Source organism: Netta rufina (genome assembly GCF_964035555.1).
Source record: "Netta rufina genome assembly, chromosome: 8".
Classification (NCBI taxonomy): domain Eukaryota; kingdom Metazoa; phylum Chordata; class Aves; order Anseriformes; family Anatidae; genus Netta; species Netta rufina.
In genome coordinates, this window is record NC_140131.1 from 1,259,497 (window position 1) to 1,284,621 (window position 25,125).

Genomic DNA, 25,125 nt, shown 5'->3' on the forward strand with positions numbered 1-25,125 from the left:
ATTCTAATATTTGTACAAGACCAAGACTGTTAATGATGTATTTACCCAAGCTCCAGGCTGATCAAAAGGATTTTTTTCAATACCTGGTATTTGCTTCAAGTTATTATTTAAAAAACAAAGAAAATTTAAACAAAAGAGGTGCAAAAATAGAGTCCTATTCATTTAAATCTCTCCAAAGTATGTATTTATCTGCTGTTTTGTTTCACAAATAACACATACAGAATAGATGATACCACAATGCAATGTAAAGGTTTCATTAGCATGCGCATTTCAGCTCTGATTGACACTACCACCTTCAATCCAATTTCATGATTTTGGACCCTTTACCTTTGGCCTCAGTTTATTCGTATACAATTACGACATATAGCTCTTTTTATATGTCCTGATATATTTGTCTTGCATTCTGCACTGCAATTTTCTTTAAATACCATGGTGATGCATACTTTCAAGAAACCCAAGACAAATATATCAAAAATCCCTGGCTAAATTAGAGACTTTAAATATTCTTCAGTATGATTCTTCAGTAGCATAATTAAAATATACAAGATTAACCATATGTTTTTATTAAGAGAAAAATAGCCTTGACGGTATTCAGTAACAGTGAAACGATCTCAACCACAACCATTTTATATTTATGGGGACAGAAAAAATATCTGTTTCTCTGTTGTCTTTTCTAGTAGGAGGAGAGATAAAGCAGTTCTCCATACCATTTTTCTGTGACAGCTGAAGATTGGAGCTACCCTGCCTTATCATCTTTAAATAATTTCTTGACTGACTGAGTAATCTTCAGTAATGAACTATCATATCTGAATACAGGAACTCTGTGTAATGGAAAAAGAACATTTTCTACATTTGTAAATAGAATTTATATAAAATCTCTATGCAGTGTAAGTAAGAAACATGTTGGGAGATGATGAAGAATGGATTACATTGGAACAATGTTTAATTAAAAGACTTGTAAGCATCTTTCATTATTGTTGAGAAAAATTCAATTAAGGAATGGATTACATTACTTCATGCTTCATTATGTAGCTAGCACCTACTATTAATTGGTTTTTCCACTACCTTGCCCTCTTTTGTTTCCAGAACACTTAAGTTACACTAACTTTTAATTCCTTACAGTAAATATTAATCGATAGAAGACCAAATTTAAAGATTCTGTAAGAGAAGTTCTACACAGAAAGGATAACTGAAGTAACCTCATTGCAGGGCCTCATTTACAGTTACAAAAATATTAGGCAGAAAGTGCTAGCCTTTCTCCCACAAGGATAAACAGCTTATCCTGACGAAGAGTTTGCTTTTAAAAGCAGCACTACCGATGATCCAAATGTGAGACCATCTGCCCCATATATTAGTGTAATCTTGGTCTCCCAAGGTACCAAATGTCATATTCATTATTTGTTGTGTGAGAAACTCTTCTAAATGACTATCAGTTTCCCAGTTTAAAACTTCATTGGCTTCCAGCTGTTATTATTTCATGAAGCAAAGAGAAGCAGGCGGTTCTGCTCCTCTCCATGCAGCATCATCTGCAAGAACGGTGTCACAGTGGTTTGGACTCTTCAGAGAGGGCAGAAAAAATGTAAAAAATGTGACTGAATCTCTAGAGTTAATAGCCCTGACTCTGCCCATGGCAACAGGTAATCAGTCCATGAACAAGAACTATTTGAGAGTTGAAGCACATGTTGAATATGCATTCAAGAACATAACTTTTAACATCTGTATTACAGGAAGAACACGGATTACCTTGGGTAGCTCTTCAATTTGATTGGCATCTAGATAAAGCTCCTCTAACGTCCGTTCAAAGTTAAAAACCTCCTTTGGCACCTGCTGTAAGCCACAGTGAGAGTAATCCAACACTGAAACAATCTCCTCTTCACCGCGAAAACACCGGCATGGCACCAAGCGGCCAATAATTTTCCTTTTGGTTGTCATCTCCAAGCAGGGCACTGAAAAGAAAGGGGAAAAACACTTTTCTGAAACTATCAACATGTTTGGAACTCCCTCTTTATCAAGATCAAGAGTCTAATTAATTAATTTATTTATTTTCCTGAGGGGTATCTGTAATTTGCATGTCTTAATCTACTTTTCCACAAAACACGGAAAAGTGAGATTTGTCAGTGCAACCACAAGAAGCAATCTCAGTATCTTGTCTATTCCCCTACACTGGGATAGAAGAAAAGATGTCAAGACCATCCACAATTCTTGCTTTCCTTAATGATGGAAATTAACTGTGGAAATGCTACACGTGTGATCACATTCACCAGACAGAGTACAAAGTGACATCTTTCACACTCTGTGTTTTTATCCTTTGCTCGGTTTGACCATGAGTCAGTGAAGTGAATCAGTCATAGTTGTTTGGGTTCTGATTCTCTGTGACAAATGCACAATTGTACCTCATTTCTCTGAAATCAACAGAATTCCTTGGCTTTCCACAGTTATTGGTGGAATGTATTCCTTGTCTTTTTGACCATACAAATAAAGAAAAGAATATGGAAACTTAATTGGTTATGAAACTACAATAACAGAAAGCCAACAGTTTGTTTACCTGTCATTCCTGCTTCTCTCCTGCTATCTTAGGCTGTGGAAACTGAGGGAAGTGACTTAGCAGAAATCCCATTAATTTTTCTGCAGCAGAATACACTGCTGGGATATTTCACCTCAGTCTGTTCCCTAACTTCAAATCTAGATGTCAGTTCTACAGATTTTCCTTGCACAAACAATTTATACAAGCACATCTAATTCTTATGAGTAAGTTTCAGCTTATAATATTTTGCTAAAAAAAAAACAACAAAAAACAAACAAACAAAAAAAAAACTAACTTCTTTTGAATTGAGAGAAGACTCAATAAGTAGATTTTCTACACATCAAGCAGTCTCAACTTCTAAAAATGTCAATATCTGTTTGAGATGTAATGTTAACCAGTTTATAAATAAATCAGGCTGTTCTGAAACATATCACCATAGAGCCAAGAAGGTCTAAACCCTCATCTTCTATTTTTTAAACCACTTACAAGGTTTTGAGTTACATTTATGAGAAGAATGTACAAAATCAGTCCAAGCAAAGCAAAACTCATCGGGATCCTCTTTCATGGAATGCCAGTGAAAAAGCAACCATGTATTCATGAAAAAAAAAAAAATAATAATCCATAGAGATAAACAATGCAGTCATGCAACATTTCTTGCTAAAACAGCACAAATTATAGCACGTAGTGTCAATTTGTGCTCTCCTTTGTCTTCTCATCCATTACAAGGAACAGCAGCTCCTCAAATGCAAGAAATCCAGTTTCATTTAAGTATAACTGAAGGGAAACAAGTCATTTCTGATCCTGGACCACTCCTTGTTCACTGAGCTGAGCTGTATTTGTATATGAGTAAGTATAGATACTTCATGTTGTTTCTTAAGCCATTATTTGTCTGATATGTAACATGAAAAAAAAGCATTGGTCAAATAATGCCCCTTTTGTGGTTCTGCAGGAATTTTATACCGTGTAATATGTTGTTATTTCAGAGGTAAGTAAAACAATCAAATGTTATATTTCCTTGTTTAAATTTTATTAGCTCTTAATCTGCCTCTAGCAATCCCAAGGAGATAGGCATACAAATACTGCCAGAAAAAATACTGTTTTTTCATGTTCTCAAGGAGACCAAGATGCTGGAAGAACAGCAGTGAAATCAGAGTGCAGCTGGTTATTCACTGGGCAGTGCCAACACGTTTCTGCTGGCTGATTTTGGCTTAAGGGTAAAGCTTTAAACACAGAAAAAGGTAATTTTGTAATTTAGCTTGACCTGATGCCAGGTTTGCTTGTATAACATAAAACTTAGCTTAATTACAGTCAGCTGATGCAATTAAAACATTTTCATAATAAAGCATACATAAACTTCTGAAAAAATAAAAGTAGAAGACTCATAGGAACATAAAAAGAAGCTATTCATTTTCAAGCTAATAAATGACATCATCATTAATTTTTATTTGAGTTCTAGCAGTGGGATAGTCCATTGCAGAACACAAACACCACCGCAGTGAAAATCTGGGGATGTAACATGGCACTCAAATTTACTTTATCTGTGAACCTCAATTGTAAACATTCCTCATTTAAATTTCTCACACCAGGAACACTGGATCCCCTATCACATTTCGTGCACATCCTGTTTCTTGGTTGGCACTTATAATTTCCTGTGATAAATTATTTTAGTATTCCCCCTAATTTGCCATTTCAGCTTAAACTCTGTTGGGTGATTTCAAACACACTGGGGAGGAAAATTCCCAGATCCCTGCTCCAGACCCAGTCCCAGAGGAGAAAGCCCACCACCCCAGAAGTGCTCCCAGGAGGGAGAGGCAGCACACACGCTGCACCCAAGTGGTGGCACCCATGTTGTGCCTGCCCTCTCCCTTGTCCCTCAAACCCAGTTCCCTCTCAGATCAGGGCTTTCACCAATTTCTGTGCACCAGGCAGATGTCACGGATGCAGGGAAGGCAGCGCTGAGGCCTCACAGCTTCCCACCTTCTCCACCTTGCCATATGGCCAGCATCCATGCCAGGCCACAGAGGGTATGCAGCTTGACCACTGACACCAATTAGCAACGTGTCTTCAGTTCCAGAAATCATCCCAAATGGCTCACTTGAGATTACAAGATCAAAACAGATGAAAATTGTAAAAGCATTGGCCACAGAATAAGTCTTTCACAAGAAAAAAGAAATTAGCTAGCAAGCTGCACAGCCTCTTTGTATTCAAGCATAGGAAGCAGCATTTGCAACTGCATATTTCAGACCATGACACAATACAAATAGATGCCCTTGGAATATCAAATTATTTGTAGCTTTTCAAGGCATTCGAAGATAATGAACAATTGAACAGTGACATGTACTTCAAAAACTATTCAGAAAAACATTCTTCCCATAGGCATTACAAAGCACTTAGCTTTGCATTATTCTCCTCTACTGTAGGCAAACGCATAAAACAAACCTCACATTCCATTTTAATAGAAACCCAGAACAATAACAGTGTAATGGAACAGCTAGAAAATGTACAAATAGCGATGAAGTGATAGAACTGCACTAAGAATAGCAATTACAACAGCAAAAACATTAAAAAAATATTTTTTTTTGCTTATACAAACAAAAGTACTTCTATTCCTATAGTACATAAAAATACCTGTAATTTCTCATTCAATAGAAAATTGTTTTTAAAAATTAGGAAAAAAATGCAAAGGATAAACAAGTGATTTAATTACACTGTCTTCCTCAAAGGCTAGGATAAGACATGGTTTTTATGTCAAAGTAATTTGTTGGGATTATTTGGTTATCTGTTGGAACTGTCATCTTCAGAAAACAAACAAACAGAATGCTATTTGGATAGACCAGCAATCTCTAGTAATCACTGTTTAAGAAAAGATCAATAATAGAATAAGGAAGGTACTTGAAGCAGAATTACAGTGCATTGCTAAGAATTTCTTGCAAAAATTAGTGTAAAGTTACTTTACTGAAGAAACCTGTGCTTATAGAACACTTTTTGGAAGAATGACCATAGGAAATCATGAAATTTAATATATTTTGGTGAGAAGTGATTTTGCATGTGTCCATAGTCTGCTCCTTTATATACCCTCTGCAATTAGAACAAACAATAATGCTGGAAAACCCTGTTAAAAGTCCCCTGGGAAGTCCTTTTCACACTGTTCTTTGCAGACATTTCAGAAAGCATCAGTATAGAATTACAAGACCTGTGATACAATTGAAAGAAGAAAAATTTCATGCCCTGTGGACTAATGGCTTTTAAACCCTTCATTAATTTCTACCCCAGACTAATTCCAGCTTTGGTAATTATACTTTTCTTACCTACATTTTAGTTCTTCATAATTTTCACAAAGCTTTTTTTTTGTTCCGATAGTTACTACAAGAGGATTGCTTATTCAGGTCTTTGGAAACCCAACCCAAGTCTAGAAGAGTCAACAGGATGCCAAACTCCTGGTTTGGGGAGGTTGCCACCATACATACTGCTGCTTCATAAAATTACCTAATGCTTGTAAGTGATAAAGAAAGTCTTCCTACTTCCTTATAGAAATACTAGTCCTTAGTACTTATCCCCATTTAAACCAGTGAAAAAAATGTGATACTCAATAGCTGAGTATTACAGGTCATTCCTCAGCATGAGTCACATGCTATATATTAATATATATTATATATATACAATATCGAAGATTTATATCACAGTCAAAAGTCAAGGAATTTCAGAGATGAGGCCGTCTATTCAGTTGCACACGTAAGAAAACTAAATATTCAACAGACCGCACGTAGATACCCTCAGCAACTTGGAAAGCTATGAAGTCTGTTCTGCAAAGGCAGTACAAGCAGGTGGATTTTTTTTCAAAAGCAGAACTAGGATAACATGTACATCTTTTATTTTTATTTTTTTATTTGGAATTCTGCTTAAGGAAATTCATTATCTTCTTAATTAATAAATATTTCTAAACAACTGCATACATAACAAAATATAATGCACAATTACTCAACATTTCAGAATAACAAAATAAAAAGCAAACATTTTTTTCCCCACAAAAGCTTAAAAATGTTTTGGCCTATTTTCTAAAAACTTTTTTTTTTTTTTTTAAATACGTCCTTTCTAGAATTAGATTAAAGAAACTATGAAATAAGCATAAATATAAACTGCTATTTATCAGCTTAAGCAAGCATCTCATTATCGTTTTCTTCATTTTATTCTCTTACAAAGCGAATTCCTAATCTAAGGAAAGTAGAAATTTTATGGAAATTAATTAGAATAAAATCTAATCTCTTATTAATTAATGGATCTTTTGTGCAGTAAACCCACTAATCCCTGTTTCTTGATAATCATGAGAAAAGTTCTCCTTACCTATTTAGACAAAGAAAATTGTTGTATGGCTCAAAAAACTTTGATTTAAAGATGGAAAAAACTGTCTCAACAAAACTTCAGTTCTCTTGAAAGAGTAGGAGAGAGAGTAATTTTTCACAAGATACAGTATAGAAGAATTTTGTTCGTCACCTCAGAAACCTTTCCTGCTACAGTGGGCCTACACACCTTCAGATGCAGCCTTTTTCCTTTTTTGCTCAAAAAGCAATTCAAAGTTCATTTAAAAAAAAAAAACAAAAAAAAAAAACAAAAAAAAAAACATCAAGTAAAAGTAATTTCTCTGAACATATTCTTACCTAGTTGGTTTAGTTATACACTACGTGGTGCGAAATGGTATCATCAATATGTTTTACTTCACCATTAACAGCATTAAAAAACCTTGCCAGTGGCAATTACTGGGCAAGCAATTTGAAAGACTTGTAATGTGAAAACTAGTTTCAAATTGCCTTTGGAAGCCACCAGATCTCTTGTTAATAGTCCATTTAAGCCAAGAATATACAAATTCAGTATTTGAAAGATTTGACTGCAATTATAAAGATCGCTTTCTTGATCATCACAGACCTACAAAACTTCAAATTTATTTGCATGTTAAAACAAACAAACAAAAAAACACAGGGTAGAAAGTACTGGTAGGACAATTTTAAAAAGCTGTGGGATTCACAGGTTTGCCTGATATCAGCCAGCACTGATTCTCTTCACCCAGCCTTAAGCCAGCTCTTCTAGAGCAAGTTCCCCAGGACTGCTGTGTGTTAGTACCACTGCTGCTGCAGGGCATCTGCTCCACACACACAGGTTCTTCAAGCTCTTGAACATCTTCATGAATAAGAATAATTTTAAAGCATTGAAGGAAATTTAAATTTTCAGAAGCAAACAATCGTTCCCTAATATCTTTTTCAAAAGCCTCAAGTAGATATATGAAAAAAGAAGTTGTAAAGTGTTACTGTTAAGAACTCCAGAACTTGCCTCTATAACTGGTTGTATAAGCCAATTTTTGTTTTTGTGTTTTCCAATATAGATTGGGGATGAATTTATTTTACTTCCAAACAAGTGTTTGATGTAACACTCCCTCCATGTATTTCTTTTCACAGGAAAGTCTCAGTTCCCAATGTGCTGCCATGATCTGTGATCCGAGTCCACATTCAAACAAAAAGAAAAACATTGGATAATAAGGACTGTAGGACCAGCCCACATTACCTGACAAGGTATCAACATAAAATTATCTCTGCTGTTAAAATTTCATTCAGAAAACTCCGCAAGAAATTGCAGAGTGTAAGTAATCTGGTAGTGCTGGAAAGTTACCGAGAGATCCCGAGAATAAAGAACACAAAAGTGTGAATGAGAGCATTACAAGGCTGAAATGAGTAATAACGGTAACATTTGCCAGAGGGTTCAGAAAATATTAATTATATTCAAACAGCAGACAATTCGCTTCACTGCATTCTTTGTCATACATCACAGATAAGTGATGATTTTTCTGTTCCTTTTCTTTCCCTTATTATCAGCATAATCAACAACAGTAATATGCTAATATGTTGGTTCTCTGCAGTGCGTTACACTGTCAAGCTTAGAAATCACAAATATGTCAACCCCTGTACCAGGCCCCGTCTCCATCACCCCCTTCTAGCTCTCCGAGAAGTCACCACCACCAGAGGAGATGGAAGCAGAGCACAATTCCTTGCGATACCCATGGAGCCCTGCACCCCCATCCCACCTGGGCTACCAAGGCAGGGAGCCAAGCCCCCCTGCGACCCCACAGGGGCCACCCATTGAGGACCACCCCTGCACCCCTCACCTTCACAGTGCCAGCTTAAACCCTGACAGCACAGCTGGCTGATTGCAAGGGGAGGCTGGAGCCCAAACTCCTCAGCCACTATTTGTTTTCCCGGTGCCATTCCCTCCTTTCAACCATGCCTAGCAGATGGTAGTACTGCTTTTCTCTTCAAATCCCATAAAGTAGTTGTTTTGCTAAACAGAAGTGTTTAGCCTGATTTCTGATTCTACAGCTGCTGAAGGCACAGACAGTACGGAAGGCACTCCTCTGGCCCCAGGGGGTTGTTGGGAGTTTTCCCATTCATACAGGTCAGAATTTCATGTTATATTTTCTGTGCTGAAACAGATTTGATAATAGGGACTAGGAATATGAAATGGAACAAAGCTGAGAATATGGTTGGAATTAAAAAAAATATCTTTTTCTTCAGCCTTTCCGTACTGATATTCCTCTAACACCTCTAGCACCGGCCAGACATTCACTTTTCTCTTCTCTCCTTTAATTAATTATGTGCGCTGTGTAGGGGATTTACATTGTGTCCATTTTCAATCCAAATCATTGAAATAATTAGGGAACTTCAAAGCACTCATAGTCCTCTTAATTTGCAGTACAAGTTTTCATTTATAAAAACAGCACTATGAATAATTTAGATCTCTTAAAAACTGCAGAAAGATTATATCTGTGTGTACAAGCTGTGCCCTCTTCATTCAGCTCTTAGTGTTTAACTCTGCTGCTCACCCTTCTATTATGTTCACATCATAGAACCACAGAACCATCCAGGATGGAAAAGACCTGTAAGACATCTGAGCTTTGTCTTGTAGGAAACTCAGCATGAGTTTCATCCAAAATTCATGCTGGGGTGCTCCAGTGGCACCCAGTAGGCACACTGCTCCTTCCCAGCCTCCCGTGAGTGCCCTCCAGATGTCCCAGCAGAGGAGACCCACGCACGTCTCGAAGGTGCTCACACAACACCAAGTGTGCCTGCATTGACCCTGAAGGCTGGAGGTCACACAGTATTCGAGAATCAAAGCAGGGAGTCTTTCAAGGCCTGGGACCTCATTTCTGACTGACCATGATGATATTTGGGAGATTTAAAAAAAAAAAAAAAAAAAAAAAAAAAAAATCAAGGCAGAATTTAGCAAAATTTCAATGAATAATATTTGAATAACCAGAACTTTAACCCTCTGTGACAAAGGATCAAATCTTTACCTTTTCTACCAAGATATTCATTGGTATCAGTGAAAGTTTACTATTGGTCTTGCCTTGAAATTCCTAAGCAAGTTTTTCTGAGGAAATATTTATGGAAGCACTTAACCTTAGGCACTGATGACACCTAGAAGAGACAGTTTAGTGAAATCAAAAAAGTTTTTGTTTGTTTGTTTGTTTGTTTCTTTTTACATTTCAAAACTGTATCCTATTCCCCTTAAAAACAGTTTTTCCATTACCTTATGGAAAATTCCAGTTTTGTTCAGTTTGCTATTACACAAGAACTGTCAGAATTTCAGTAATTCATTGCATGCTAGTAGCAAATGTTGAAAAATAATAATAATGCTTTTAATTGCTAGAAACTACAAATAGTTTGATGGCCCACTGTTCAGATACTTAAGCAGGAGCAAATGCCAATAAGCTAAGAAGAGAAATAACCTTATTTATGAAGTGTGCTTTCTGGAATCTGGGAAATTTACATTTAAGCTTAGATCTTTGATTTATTTCAGCTTTTACTTGAAGTAATCCTTTAGTTTAAAAGATGATTTGGTATGTAATTTATTATGAAATATGCTTTATTTCTTGCCTTATGGTTTTTGCTGCCAATATCAAGGCCAGAACTGCTATCCAAAGGAATAGTATAGAAAACATAATTTACCTGCTAAATACATTAACTAAACAAATTGCTATTTAAATATGACTTTCATTAAGTCTGGTTTTCTTCCTCATAGAGGAAAGGGATCGTACAGAATACCCAATTACTTTCCAGTGCTTTACATCACAATCTGTCTGCATTATTTGTGACATATTAATCAGCTTAGCAGGAGCTTACTACAGGAAAACTGTATTCGTTTTGCTGAGCTTGCAGAATGAAAGTTCCAGAGGTAATAACGTGCAACTCCAAACTGCAGTTAGAAAAAGAAAGTTTTAATTAACAGGGCCAACTATGACTCACAACGAAAGCTGATCTGAAAGAGCCCAGGCAGAGGTGTGCTGGGACAAGGGCTGTCTTTCTTCCCCCTCACTGCCACCGTGCTCAGTGTAAGATACAATCACATTGCAGCAGATACTACCAAAGTCCAAAATACAAGGAGATTAAGCTGATTTTTGACATGTCCAAAACATGGATACATTTGAAAAACATGTAACCAACTGCCCAGAAAATACATGTTGCTCGATCACCATAGTAAGTGTTCAACATGTGTCTACAAACTTTTTTTAAAAAAACAAACAAACAAACAAACTTTTGCTTTCTGAAAAATAGAAAATTGTCAATCATAAAAAGAAAAGTGCAAGCCTTTTTTTGCCAGCCTTCTCCATCACTGAAGCACCACCTTGAGACAGTTTCCCACATACCTTTCTACCATTGGTCATATGCAACTAAAACCTCATCCTCTGCTTATTCTCCCCCTTCTCTCTACAGACCTCATATTTTGAGAAGAAAAAAAAATTAAATCCATCACTGCCATCAGTTTATCTTTCCTTCATCATTCTATCCCCCTTCCCAGCTACAGATTAATTTTTTTTTTCATTGCTCCCCATTTCTTTCACCATATCCACTAATGCTGTAATATGCTTATATGTATGTTCGTAAATTGGATTATCAAAATGCAAAAGCCTGTATACCAAAATGCCAGCACGAGTGCAATCTCAAAACTACCCATGAAAATTGGTTACTCCAATACAAGAGTGCAATTTGTCATCTAAACAGGCATTCATCTCTACAAATACCTCACTACCTACCAATACCTGAGTACATCTCCTTTGTATTTCAGTGTGTATAGTAGCTGCCACAATTCCCTCTTGCATAATTTTAGGTAGAATCAAGTAATTAAATCTGAACTTTCAACACTAATTAGTCCCATCATTACCCTTGAACAGTGACGTACTAAGTATAAACACCCTCAAATAAAGGCCTCCAGAACTTGGGGATTGCTTATTTCATCTTCAGAGCTTAAAATATATTTATACTAGGAAAAGTTCCTTTTATTTCAGTAAGGACTATATTATATTATGTAATTACAGAATTATGACTTTTTTAGATGAATGCATACATTGGAAGTATCTCCGCAGAGCATTCTTTTTCTGCCCAACCATACTGATTTCTCATTAAAATCTTGCAAAGTTCAAATTCTGTGGCAGGAAGGAATCTTGGGAAGCTACCCTAAAGGAAGGCTTAACAAGAAACACCACAAGAGAAGAGAAGATGCAGACTGATGCAAAAATGGTTTATGACTCTTGGACAAAGTTAATGATGCCATGGCAAACGAGCAAACTTATTTACTGGTATTTCATGAGTAAGTATCACAGTTCATTGAACACACACCAAGAATATTTAAGACTAGGAAAAGACACCACAAGTAATTGGAATTAATAATTTCTGGTAAATGTTTTCTTACAATTTGCTTTCACTTTCCTAAGGACAGCCGTGGGTGGCACATTCTCACTTTCTGCAGACCAGTTTTTGACACATGAATGCATTTTGCAGTTTTCTCCGTTTGTTGTTTATACATGCTTTGCCACTGTCCACTGCCCCATCATCCAGAACTGAATTCAGAAAAGCACCCTGTGCCACATCAAATTCATGTCTTCTTTTTGGGCAGTGTGGGGCTGTCCCTGTGCTCCTGCCCCCTGCAGGACCCATGCTATTGCCCTGCCCCACACCACCGCCTCCAGCTGCGGGGCTGCTGCTACCTGGGACCTCGGGAGCCCAGCAGAACAGGAGGGCAGGCCGTTCGGGGCAGATACGGACTGTCTGCTTACATTCTGTTAGCTAATTTTCTGGCTTATGTCTATTCTCTCTACTCTTCCAACAGACAAATCAATTTTACCCAGCCATTTGCCGGTTATTTTTTTTGCAGAATACCCAACTTCCATTACCATCATGCCCACTGTTGAATCAGACATCCTTGCCAAATCCACATGCTAATGCTACACCAGGAGACACCCCTGCTAACAAGAAGCGGTCACCTCCTCTCATCTTTTGCCATGTGAAAGTTCAGGGTCTGGAGCAAGCTAGTCCCATAGGCTCGCTTCCTGGTCAGCACCTTAGTGTGCAAATTTATTCCACCTCAAGTTAGTGGCTGGCAACCCATGGGAAAAATAATGCAGACTATTCAAAACAGGGCATTTGAAAAAAAATAAATGTATTTCTAAAGGTTTTCATCAGCAGAGGGCTCTAGAACTACATTCTCTTAGGTATAGTGCTCCCTCCCATGATTAATCTGTCCCAGTTTTTTTTAGTCAATTAACATGCTGTTCTTATGGTACAAATGTTCTCTAAAAAATTCTCACAGCTGAGCTGTCAAACACTGAAATTCAGTACATTGGAATGTCAGGTTTTTAACAAAGTCCTGGAGTTTGTAAAGTATAATCAGAAGTTTAATGCCCAATTATGCAATCTTAGCAATAACTTTCTGAAGAGAATTTTATTGCTTTTACTGTAAACTGGGACCATCAATCAGAACTGTGCCAAACTGTTTCACTCAAGGAATACAGAGGCTTGATTATTAATGGAGGGGTTCATCAGATTTCATCAGAAATTAGAGGTGTGAATATACCAACGGAAGAGTCAAGCTCTTTGGCCCATTCTCTCCATGCAGTAACAATGATTTTCTTTGTTTTGTGGTGTTGTGTTTTGTTTTGCTTTTTCCTTAGTATTTCCCTTGCTTATTCATGCTTTTGTCTGGTGGTCATAATTAAATTGTTAAGTATTCATTCTTACAAAACATAAGGTCTCTCCTTGTCTCAGCTCATTTAGTTTAGCAGACGCTCTTCAAGGGCTAAGATACCTCCCCTGAGCAAACACAATGAATACTAAAAGCCCAAATTAATTTCTCACAGCCTGAAATAAGATAAAATAAATATGGACAAAGCACTAAGCAAAATTTTAGCATCCACCTACCTGCTCAACTAAGTCTTAGCTGTATATAAACAGTGATGGCCTTTTGGCAGCAATTTATAAATAGCCATACAACTTCCATTGTACAATCTGCTCTGGCTACAAAAAAAAAAAAAAAAAAAGGAGAACAAACACGGCCTAGAGGCTTTAAGCTAGAGAAAAGTGAAACACAGAATTTGTTGTCCTTGACTGAATTAGCAACACTATGGTATTTTAATGGGCATGTTTTCTGTACTAGGTACCTGCTAGTAAAATCATTTGGACAACTAGAAGCCAGGGCAAAAGCTCCACTGAAGCAGGTACTAGGTTAACACCAATCAGCACTGAAAAGATATGCCCAGACCTGACTGACTTACAGTGATGCCATAATATTCATACCACTATTTGCAGAGATGTTCAAATATACTCCTAATCACATTTTTAAATGTTCGGGAACATTTTAAATTCTTTAAATTCCTACAGAAGCAGTCAATAATATCATTTAATCTACTTCACAATGCAACGCTCAAGCAGTTGCATTTTATGAGGATTTAGCAAGTTCTCCTGAACTGCGTCAATGTAGTATTTGATTTGCCTGTTTCCATAATCAAACCGAATAAACCCTATTTGTCATTCTTACAATGTAAGCAAAAGAATCAAGGATTATCTTGAAAGTTTTATAAATTTAATCTAGGCAGTTCATGATTTCAGCAGTTTATTCCAAGTTAAGTTATTCTTGCAGCCTTCTATTGGTAACTGAAAATCCTGAATTGATAACTTTCTCTACATGAACAGCACAGCAGGACATGGTCCACAATACCTACTCAAGTGTCCTTTCGTATTTGACAATTTTTCTTTACTATTGCCTGACCCACCGAAAGACTTTAATGCTAAATTATACTGAGAGATTTATAACATGCTTGTAATACACACAAATTGAAAGATGCTTAATCGCTTTTCAGTCTCTATATGGCTTATTTTTATGTGACTCAGGGAAGGCAACAGAAAGGGCTGCTGTATGGATACAGATGTCCACATGAAAAATAAACAACCCATACACTGAAAGTGCAGTCCTTAGCTCTAAGTGATCACTGAACAACACTGCACATAAAGAAAAGAAGTTAGAGAGCATGCATTTACTAATATACTACAGGTAATCAGCTCTTGTAACTTGGAGGTGATTTTGCTAAGATCAATGACGCACATTTCTTCTTTGGGTTTCATAATACCAAAATAAAAAATATTTCCCTCAGGAATTGACTTAAAATAATGTTCATAACTATCAAGGTATTTAACTCCATCTATTGAGTGGTAAGGAAGGTTATCTTTTAACCGATAGCAGAAGATATGGACTACAAGACACCACCAACAGAATCATTACTGCTCATGGCTTGAGAGGCTACACACATAAAGAACAACATTTAACTCTAATTGCCACCTTCCAGGTCTTCCAGTATACCCACTATTTCCAGCTCTCAGCTATGCTGGTTTTGACAGTTTCACACCATGTTGTCATGCAAGAGAGGGACTTGCAGAAAACCCTTCTGCAGAAGACATTGCAAAAGCCAGCAGAAAGTACTGGGGAGCACCTTTAAGGCATAAGCTTTAGAGCCAGCTTCTCAGCCTCTTCAGAGGTTCATTGATTTGAAGGCACGTAACTGCAGACTGAAATCATAGAAAAAGAGTATCGCTCTGCTCAGTGTCAGCTACCTGTCGGAAAAAATACATTGATCTGAAAATGAGGACAGGCAAAATGATGGCTGCAAGAACAAGATCGGGACAGTATCCATTATTTTAATGCGGGAGAAAATAAGAGTATTTGGAGAGGGACATGAAAGAATCTGGAAATGCATGAAAAATCACCAGCAGTCACGATGATTAGAGAGAAGACAAGCAGGAACAGGTAGAGGTAGTGGAGAATGGGAACAAAAGCCGAACATGTGGCTGAAGGAAAGCATTTAGTCAATACACAAGAAAGAGTAAATTGCAAATCCAGCAAAGGGATGCAATGATAGCTTTACTGATGAACCACTGTACTTTGATCTCATAGCAACTGCCACAGACCTTTTTATCTCTATAAAGAGGTGATTACAGCTTTGCTGGGTCAAGTGACATATGGATCAAGACTGCCCAGAGTACAGTACTGTAAGTGCCACTGAACCGCATTAGAAACTGAACATGAACATCTGAATTTCAGCCTGAATGAGGAAAAAACATTTGGAACAGCTTGGAATGAATCCCGTTTCTCCCTCCCACCAAGGAAAACAGATGGCATCAGAAATATGAACAACATCCTAACAGTCCATGCTACTGTTCTTAACGAATAAAAACAGAGAGGCAGAGAAGTATAGGATAAAAAGAACTTTCCTGGTGAATTATGACATCCTACTATGGCTTACAACCTTATCTTTTAATCTGTTACCTAAATTCTTCAACTCCATCTCCAGTCAAATGGTTTCTTGCTCCTGCTGAGCCCTACTGGAATGTTCTTGTAGACCTTCATTTTTTCTAAGATTCATACTCCCATTAATAACTGACCTAAAATTATTCAGAGGCTATTTATACCTACTTACTCCTTTGCCAAGAGGCTCATTTATAGGTATGAACTTTATAGAATAGACACAGATCTAACGGAAGAAGGAAATTCAGAAGAAGCAAAAGAAACTTATGAAGTCATCAAAAACATTCATCCTTGCAGAATCTTTTTTTGACATTATCTGATGATCTAAGGCATAAAACAAATTTTCTAAAGCACTGTAATTTAAACTGACTTTATTTTTTTTCCTTTACCATAATAAAAACATAAATACAGCAATAAAAAATAATGCATGAAATGGCTTCTCTATCAGCAAAACGAAGTCACGTATAGCTGTCATGGGCTCCCCCAGCCTAGCACAGCAGTGTGGCCAGGTGTCTGGAGCACAGCATAAGCAGAGAAGCTGAGAGAGGTGGGGATGCTCTGCCCCCAGAGCAGAAGGGGCAAGGTAGTTTAATCGCTGCCTTCTACATACTACAGGCAGGGGGATAACAGAGGGGACAGACCTAGGCTCTTTTCAGAGGTGCACAAGAAAAGGCCAAGTGGTAATAGATGCAATTAATAGAACAGGAAATTTTGACTAAATAAAGGAAAAAGGTCTCCGTAACAAATGCATGGCACTACAATGGGTGGGCCAGAGTCTGAGGAAACTTCGTCTCTGAAGATACTCAAGAGGATGAGCAGCCTAATTTAACATCAAAGCTGGCCTTGTTTTGAGTAAGGAGTCGGACCAGAGACTCTTTGCTTCTCAATTTCAGTAACTCTAAGGTTCTACGATTTGGTAAGTTCAACTCGTACACTGAAAATACATGTATATGAGACTAGGGAAAAGAATTTAGACAAAGGACATTTAAAGCTCTCCTTTTTATCAGGTGTCCTCTTTCATTACATAATGCAGAAGCCTGGGAAAAGATTTTGTGGAGATGAAACATATCCTGCTTCTTCTAAGATATCTGCATTGTTATGATCCTCAAAAAAAAAAAAAAAAAAAAAAAAAAAAAAAAAAAAAGGCATTCGCAACTATGGTTATGGAGTCTTGTAGAATAGTAAATAGACATAAACTATACTCCTAAACATGCTTGCTGCCTGTTCAATGACAGAAAACCTCTACCTTAGCAATTTTAAATGTTTGGTTGGTTTACATCTTATTTGTAAATAGCTATTTACAACGTATTGTGTAATTGCTCCCTTTACTCTTCAAATTTAACTTAAAAACCCCAAACACTGTACACATATTTTACAATTAATTCCTTCCTAGTTATGAAATTTACTCCCTAAAATTGCTCCTATTTTGTGGTTTGGATGCTTACAACTTCCAGCCTGCTCATCTGCTTGTTAACTTTTTAAGACAATGTTTTGAGATTCAAACAGTTGGTTATTGACAGCTACCAAAAGCATGCAGGAATTACTTTAAATTACTTTAAATTTAAAACTTTTTCAATGTTAAAAATCTTTTGAAAATAGGAAATATAATTGGTAAGTATGCTGATATTGTTCAGTTCACAAAACCTTAATTAAGTAAGAAAATGTGAATCTGAGATGTGTGCCTCTCCTACATATTTAATGACATTCACTTCATTAAATGTCTTCACCAAATACCATTTATGCTAAATGTGTTCAAATGCACATTCTACTCTGTTCTCAGCATAACCATTTCTTATCAGTAGAGAGATGTTTTGATGAAATCTATTAAATTGCTTACATTTAAATAAAACTGAAATTTTGACATTTTTTAATTACAGTCTTGCCTCTTTTTGCTCCAAGTAATCTCTAACATATTTATTCATTTGTTTTAATCCTGTCAAAACAGACACAAATCAAAAATTAGTCCTGTTTTCAGGTTGAAACTAACTACTGTGATGAAGCTGCAGATCAACATAAATTTCAACAAGTCTTTCCCTTTGTTATCTCTCTTGTACGTTGACAACATCCAGATCTAAATGTTCAGTGTATCATAGGACCAATTCCAAATAGTCTCTTAGGTTACCTTAAATTGGCAATTACAAATGAAAGAGCAAGTGTTACAGTGTTCATTCTAATATGATGAAATCTATTGCTAAATTCTCACAAATAGACGTTTCTGCTTATGCACCTGGCCTTATTTCTGTATCATAAAAAATTAAAAGGATTTTTTTTTTTACTGACTTGTTTGATGTAAATAGAGATATCTAAAAAAAATAACAAAAATAACAGGAGAAAGTTTGCAGTTGTAACATCAATTTCTGATGGAAACAGAGACAAACTAATTAATTCCCTAACTTTATGTCCAGATGTTCAAACATTCAGGAACAAGACAAGTATCAAACTTCTCATATCTATTATAAGTGCCCTGTACTTCTGCATAACACTCAGAGGCTGCAGTCAAATTGGACTAGTCAAAAACGATGGAGCTTAGTCCCCATTCCAAAAACTTTGCAACCTGATTTCACAGCACGGGCAAACAAACAAACGAAACAGAAATGACAGGGCTGGTAGAAACAAGGTATTCTGGTAACATGCTGGTACATTTATTTTCATTAGCAAAAATCTACAACCCATTACATACCTGTCCACTTCCTGGCGTTAGGCAAACAGTATGGAAGGTTTACAAATAACTGCCTTAGTTATTTAAACCAGAGAAGTCACATGTAATTGGTTATTTACTCTGAATACAAGAGCCTGAAAGGTATTTTGAGGAAAAATGCTGTGAAAACAGTTTTACAAACCAATACGTAGAAAATATTCTGTGTAAGTTGCTAGCCTATAAGCATGGGTGACAGCACTTAAGTAAAAGTTGGGGGACAGACACTGTAAAGTGAAATCTCACTTGAGCTCCTTTCCCACAGTATTTTAAACACCGCTGCTCCCCATTCACTCGCTGAATGGAGGGAAACGTGCTCATGAGCCAGAGGAAGCTGCCAACTCTCCTCCTGTGCTCTGCCAGCCCTACTGAGAGGATGGAAGCCCGTCAGCAGGTAGCAGAGCAGCACAGTGGTGAATCTGGGCTGTTCCCTTCTTATTTGGGGCTTACTCTCTATTTCCAGTTCAGATTAGTTGCAAGCTGAATCAAGAATATATACATGTAAGCACGTACCCAAGTAACAGAGAAACCTGTAAAGTTTGAAAAATTCTAGAGAGATCAGGATGGAAGTTGCTGAACTAGCACTGAGATTTGTGAGCATCAATTTATAACAGAATCCTTTATAATAAAATGATTTCATGTTGTCATCTTCTATGATAGAAAGAAGATATTATTTAGCAGACAAAGAACCTGTCTTCTGGATTTAGAAGATGATTATCATAGATGTCAGTCTGATTGAGAAAGAAGTTCATTCTGGTTTAGAACAAGTTGTTTCTTAAAATTTTCTTGAGTTACTTTTTCTCTTGAAGGGAGTTTTCCTAAGAAGAACCATCAGCTTACAGACGCACATCTGAAATTAGAAAGCTTGTTGAAAAATATTCTGAAGTACGGTATAACTAATATAGCATGGCTCCCTGGCATTTTCATGGCGAAAAGCATACCAAATATTTTTCCTACTTCATGCACATTGGCAGCAGCTAAATTCTAACCCACACTTTTATGATCCTGAAAGATATTGCATATGTATACAAGTGGCCCATTGAAATACAAAGTGCATGTTTTACAAGGGAAGTTAATTCTAGAAAAAGCATACCAGACTGGCATTGTATATTACTTCATGATTTCATGATATTAAACAAAAATAAAGGAGTAGGTAAACAGAGGATGTTCACTTCTTCCTCTCCTCCACTTCTGAAACATTACATCAGTCAATAGAAAATTTAAATTGGCCAAACTCCTCCGCCTAAGTGTACAGTATTTGCCCTTTACAAATAGAAATGTCAGACTCTGCTATGACTAAAGATGACTCACAACCAAAATCTCAGCTCCTAACTCTCAGATGAAATCAAGGTTTGAATTTTGCATGTAAACATTTCCTTTCAGAAGTGCATAAACATATACTTCTGAATGTACATTTTAATACTAATATGCATCCATAAACATTAAAATGCAAACATTCTACATAAAAATGTGTTTTTCTCTTGTTTAGTCATGTTTAAATTGTTTGCTACCCTTATCTGTATTGTCAGTAATTCACAACTTTTTCACGTGTCAGGAGGGGCGATTCCCCCTCCCAGCACTACGAGGCCACCCCCGGAGTGCTGTGCCCAGCCCTGAGCAGCCCAGCACAAGTCAGGCACAGCCCTGCTGGAGCGAGCCCAGCGAAGGGCCACTACGATGATTAACGGACCAGAGCACCTGACACACTGGGCATGAAATTCCACCTGAACGTATGAAAGTGCTATTTTAACATGAGGGTAGCTGAGCACTGGTGTTGGTTCCCAGAGAGGTTGTGGAGTCTCCACCTGTGGGGCTATGCAAAAACTGTGGGACATGTTGCTTTGCAGCCTGCCCTAGGTGACTGCTTTGGCAGCGGGTTGGGCCAGACACTACCAGGAGGCTGCTGCAAACCTCCACCCTTCTGTGATCCTACAGTTCCATGAAATTTTCTAGTTAAACCTGGACATGTGGATTTCCAGTGGAAATGGAAAGGGTACATAGAAGCTCCCTCATCTTTGAAGAGATAGAAGTGAGAAGTCACACAAAACACGAGTCTTTCTTTCATGAGGAAAAGGAAAGAAGAGTCTGAGACAAAGCTCCCCGGCGCTGCTGGCTCCATTTCTGGTTAAATGCAATTGATCTTTTATTATTAAGAAGAACAAAAAGTAAAGCTTTCCATTATCCAATCCAAATTCGATTAATATTTCAACAATGGTGTTACAAACTTTGTGTATTACAGAAAATACTGCTGTGCAAGTGTCTGTGTTCCCATACACAGGCAAAAGTAAGATGTGAATACCATACTCCAAAAATCCAGACTGAGCATTAATTAGCATCCCTGACGCCATTAAGTTTCATGAAAGTCAGCTCACAGAATGAGATTTATCCCCATTCAAAATTTCTTGTCTGAATTCTGCGAAGACATTGCGTGAGGTCACTGAAACTCAGTGTTTCTGATTCAAAATCAATTTTCAAAGTTTCAAGACCAACTTTGGAGACAAGCTTTTGTTTAAGAATGTATTTAGTAAATTTTATATTAATTCATGTTGTACCAATTGTAACAGTGCACAGTATGGCATGACTTATCATTTCAAGTCATGTAGAAAAATGAAACACTCTGAACTAATTAGAGGAGCAGCTGTTTTTAACACCCATGTGTTAGACTGTGATAACATTTCTAGACTACTGAAAATAGCTGCTCCTCCAATTTACTCACAAGGTGTCTAATATTTTCTGATTCAAACTGTCAAGATGTTCCATTATAACACAAACAAGAGAAACTTTGACCAAGAAAATAAGGCAAAATGTAGCAGTTTGTAGTGGTTTAAAAATAAAATAAAATGAAACAAAGACAATATTTTGACTTTCATGTATATAACATCCATATGCCATGTCAAATAATCTCAAATGACATCAAATGTTATTTTGAACTTTTAGTGACAAATAACCAAGTAATTGAAACAAAAATTAATATATTTCACAGCTATTTTAAAAAATTTAAATCTGACATTTTCCAAATAATTTAGGTAAATTACTTGCATTTCAGAATTAGCTGTCCAACTTCAGATTTTGACAGCTTCAAAAATTTCCTCGAAAGCATGTATGGAACTCTTCTCTTTGAAACAGACTGAAAGTTCCTGGTCAGGAAGGGATCAAAGTACTGCTAACTGTGAGGCAGGAAAAGTGGGTTTGATTATTCACTTTCCTGTGGTGGAATTGCCCTTACTAACTAACGTTTCAGGAGATGGGGTTTGTGCATGCTGATCTAAAGGCAGAGAACTGAAATCACTTCACATTTTCTAAAAAGACATATGAGTATTTTTAAACAGTCCTGACTGACATGTTTCATAATCCTAAGCACCTGCACATTAATTTCTATGATGACAAATCCTTCCTGTCCTAGCAAGACTTTCTTGTGTCTATAACAGAGAGAATAAAGCAGCTGGAACCTAAACGAGGGTATACCTTAACTTAGCAGAACCATGAAATTAAGCACAACATACCCAAAGATGATGTCCTTGCTCTTTACTGCCTTTACACATTATTTCATCACAAGGATGAACCAGCAAATGTGTGGTTTGTTAGCATCAGCATGTTAACTATGGATCTTCCAACAGTGATCACTCAGTGTGCTAGCAGTGGTCAGCTCCACCACTCAGATTCAATTCAAAATGCTCTAGCTATTGAAAGGCCACAAACACCAAGTTTTTAGTTTTCCAGCATGGTCTATGGCAAATGAATAATAAAGTTCTGTGCTTTTTCTTCTGAATGTGTTGCATGAGACACAGACAATGCTCCTTGGAGAGAGAACTGCTTATCAGATGTTTGAGGAAACATCTCAAAATCACTTAGTTAATGCCACTACTTAGAAGGCATTATCAGTTATATGGAGACAGATAATCTACATGAATCCACATCAGAAATATAATTTGAATCTGTGACTAATCTCCTAAATAATATAGAACTTTTTTCTTTTTTTTTATATCTAGAGTTGTGAAAATCAGATAAGATGAGCAGAGAGGGCTGCCTTTAAAATGGCATCAGCTCTGCAATGCTGTTAGACTATTTTTCAAACTGACTCACATAGAAGCTCTTGGAGTTATACTGCCAGTGGCAGCTCATGCCAGAATACTATCTTATTCCTCAGCAGTTTCATGTCTCCTGACTATAGCTAACTTTCCTACACATTTTTAAGTTAGGAAAGTAGAACTCATTCCTTGTAGCCAAATTGCAAGGAAGGAAAAATATGTCAGAAGTCAGAGTCAGTGAATGGCTGTGGCTGGAAGGGACATCCAAGATGACCTGGTCCAACCCCTGCATGGCACCAAGCAGAGACAGCTGGAGAAGGCTGCTCAAGACCAGGTGCAGTCAGGTTTGTGTGGCTTTGCAGATGAGACTTCAACATCTCTCTGGGCAGACCGTTCCAGTGTTTCATTACCCTCACAGTAAAAATGTGTTTTCTTATGTTCAGATCGGATTTCACATTTCAGTTTGTGCTCATCACCTCTTGTCCCCTCTCTGGGCACAACTGAGAAGGGTCTGTCTCCAGCTTCTTCACTCCCTGCCCTCAGGTATCTGCACATTTATTTGTATCCCTCCTGAGCCTGTCCTTCTCCAGGCTCAGCTTGCTCAGCCTCTCCTCCTAGGAAGGATGCTCCAGGCACTTAATCATTCAGTGGCCCTCCACCAGACACGCACCAGTGTCTGCATTCAGCCAGTGTCTAAGCAGTACGAATAAGAGGGCTCTTAGCTGGCCTAAATTGGCATCATTATATTGATTTCAGGGCGGATTCAGATCTATTTAGATAGATAATGGCTCCATAATTTGACAGCAGTAAAGGCAACCACTGAGTTGGAAGGAGTAAACATGAAAACATTCTCAGTAAAGATGAGTGTTATATATCCAGTGGTAAAAGTTTATACTAATTAAGTAGCATCATTGAAGCTAAGAGGTAGCTGCTAAAAAAATCTCTCGATTTTCAGTTCACTTTCCTCATAATTATAAAACAAGATTTTGGGACAGAGAATCCTTAATAGTTCTGGAACAGGTGTTTTGTACTTTGCAACGCAATTTCTCCCATTTTTGTTTTCCAAATTACAAATGAGTTAACTGAAACCAATTAAACTATATTCTGCACTGTGAAAAGTAATCATGGACATACAGTTAAATGTTTAATATATTGATGCAATTTGATTTTGATTTCAAATATAATATTTCTAATGAAATGTATGCATAATATAATAGTTCATACCAAAACTTCTACAGTCCAGATCACCTTGACAGATGTTCTGGTATCACAGCATCATGTGATAAAGTACATATAGGTAAAGTATTTTTTACTACTCTATCAAGCACCTGACACAGGACAGGGGGCAATGTGCTTCCTGCCATGATGTCGCTCTAAAAGCCCAGCCCTATCTGAGATTAGCATAAAGCCCGTGCCAGTGCACAGCACGGCCAGATTCCCTTCTCACTTCAAGACAAGTACACCAGGATTAGCATTCATTCATCTTTCTGAATTCAGGAGAGCTGGTAGAAGAACAAAAAGCACTGTTACAAAAAAATATGTTGACACATTTTAAGTGAGATCCATGATGTTGATGAAATCCTACTTTTGCTAAATTCAAGCAGTTTTGCCTCTGAATTCCTCCTAACATGGAAGCAGGATTAAGAAAAAACCTGATTAATACAACAGACTTGCTCTCAGAGAAGATTGGTTTTTATATCCCACCCTACCTATTGCAAAAATCTGCTTCCTCAGCATGATTCACAAAAAAAAAAAAAAAAAAAAAAAAAAAAAAAAAATCCAACCATGGCAGCCTAAACCTTTTTTACTTTTAAAATACTACATAATGTGCCTCAGCCTTAATTACATCTCTTGAACATAACACAAGTTTATTCTCTTCTGTAAATAAGCAAACATTCCTAACTGAAGGTGACGTTAATTTCCACTTCTGGAGAATCTGGTGTGCTACTTTAATATATACATATTTACACACATCTATGCTGTTAGATTTATTTTTACAAAGAATATCACGTATGTATCTCAGGAAACAGTTCTTGAATCTTCAGGAAAAATTTGAGGAAAATCAACTACATATTCCCAATGGCCAATGTAACGTTGTTAACAGAGATTCCAGGTCTGCTTTTGGTTACGATATTTTCGTTTATTCATTGCTCACATACCAAAGCACAGGCAGAAGTTCACAGTGTTCCAAGTGATACTCCCACTGCACTCGCCTTGACATATTTTGACATCTGTTACTGGTTCTTTATCAAGTTTTTACACGA

The 25,125-nt window shown here is 37.1% G+C and overlaps 1 protein-coding gene across 4 annotated transcripts in view; it reads right to left on the reverse strand.

Annotated features, from left to right (window-relative positions):
* The window catches only part of LRRC7 (leucine rich repeat containing 7), a gene marked incomplete at its 3' end in the record, with an annotated part of 89,924 nt that extends 87,986 nt beyond the window's left edge, over positions 1 to 1,938 (reverse strand). For 3 of the 4 annotated variants that reach the window (XM_084290907.1, XM_084290906.1, XM_084290905.1), the window contains exon 1: positions 1,744 to 1,935. In XM_084290907.1, coding sequence (XP_084147033.1) covers positions 1,744 to 1,932 — 189 coding nt within the window. In that variant the 5' untranslated portion in view covers positions 1,933 to 1,935. Of the gene's footprint in view, positions 1 to 1,743 lie in introns of all 4 variants that reach the window. The other variant, XM_084290904.1, reaches the window with a different exon arrangement.
* Positions 1,939 to 25,125: the final 23,187 nt, after the last annotated feature.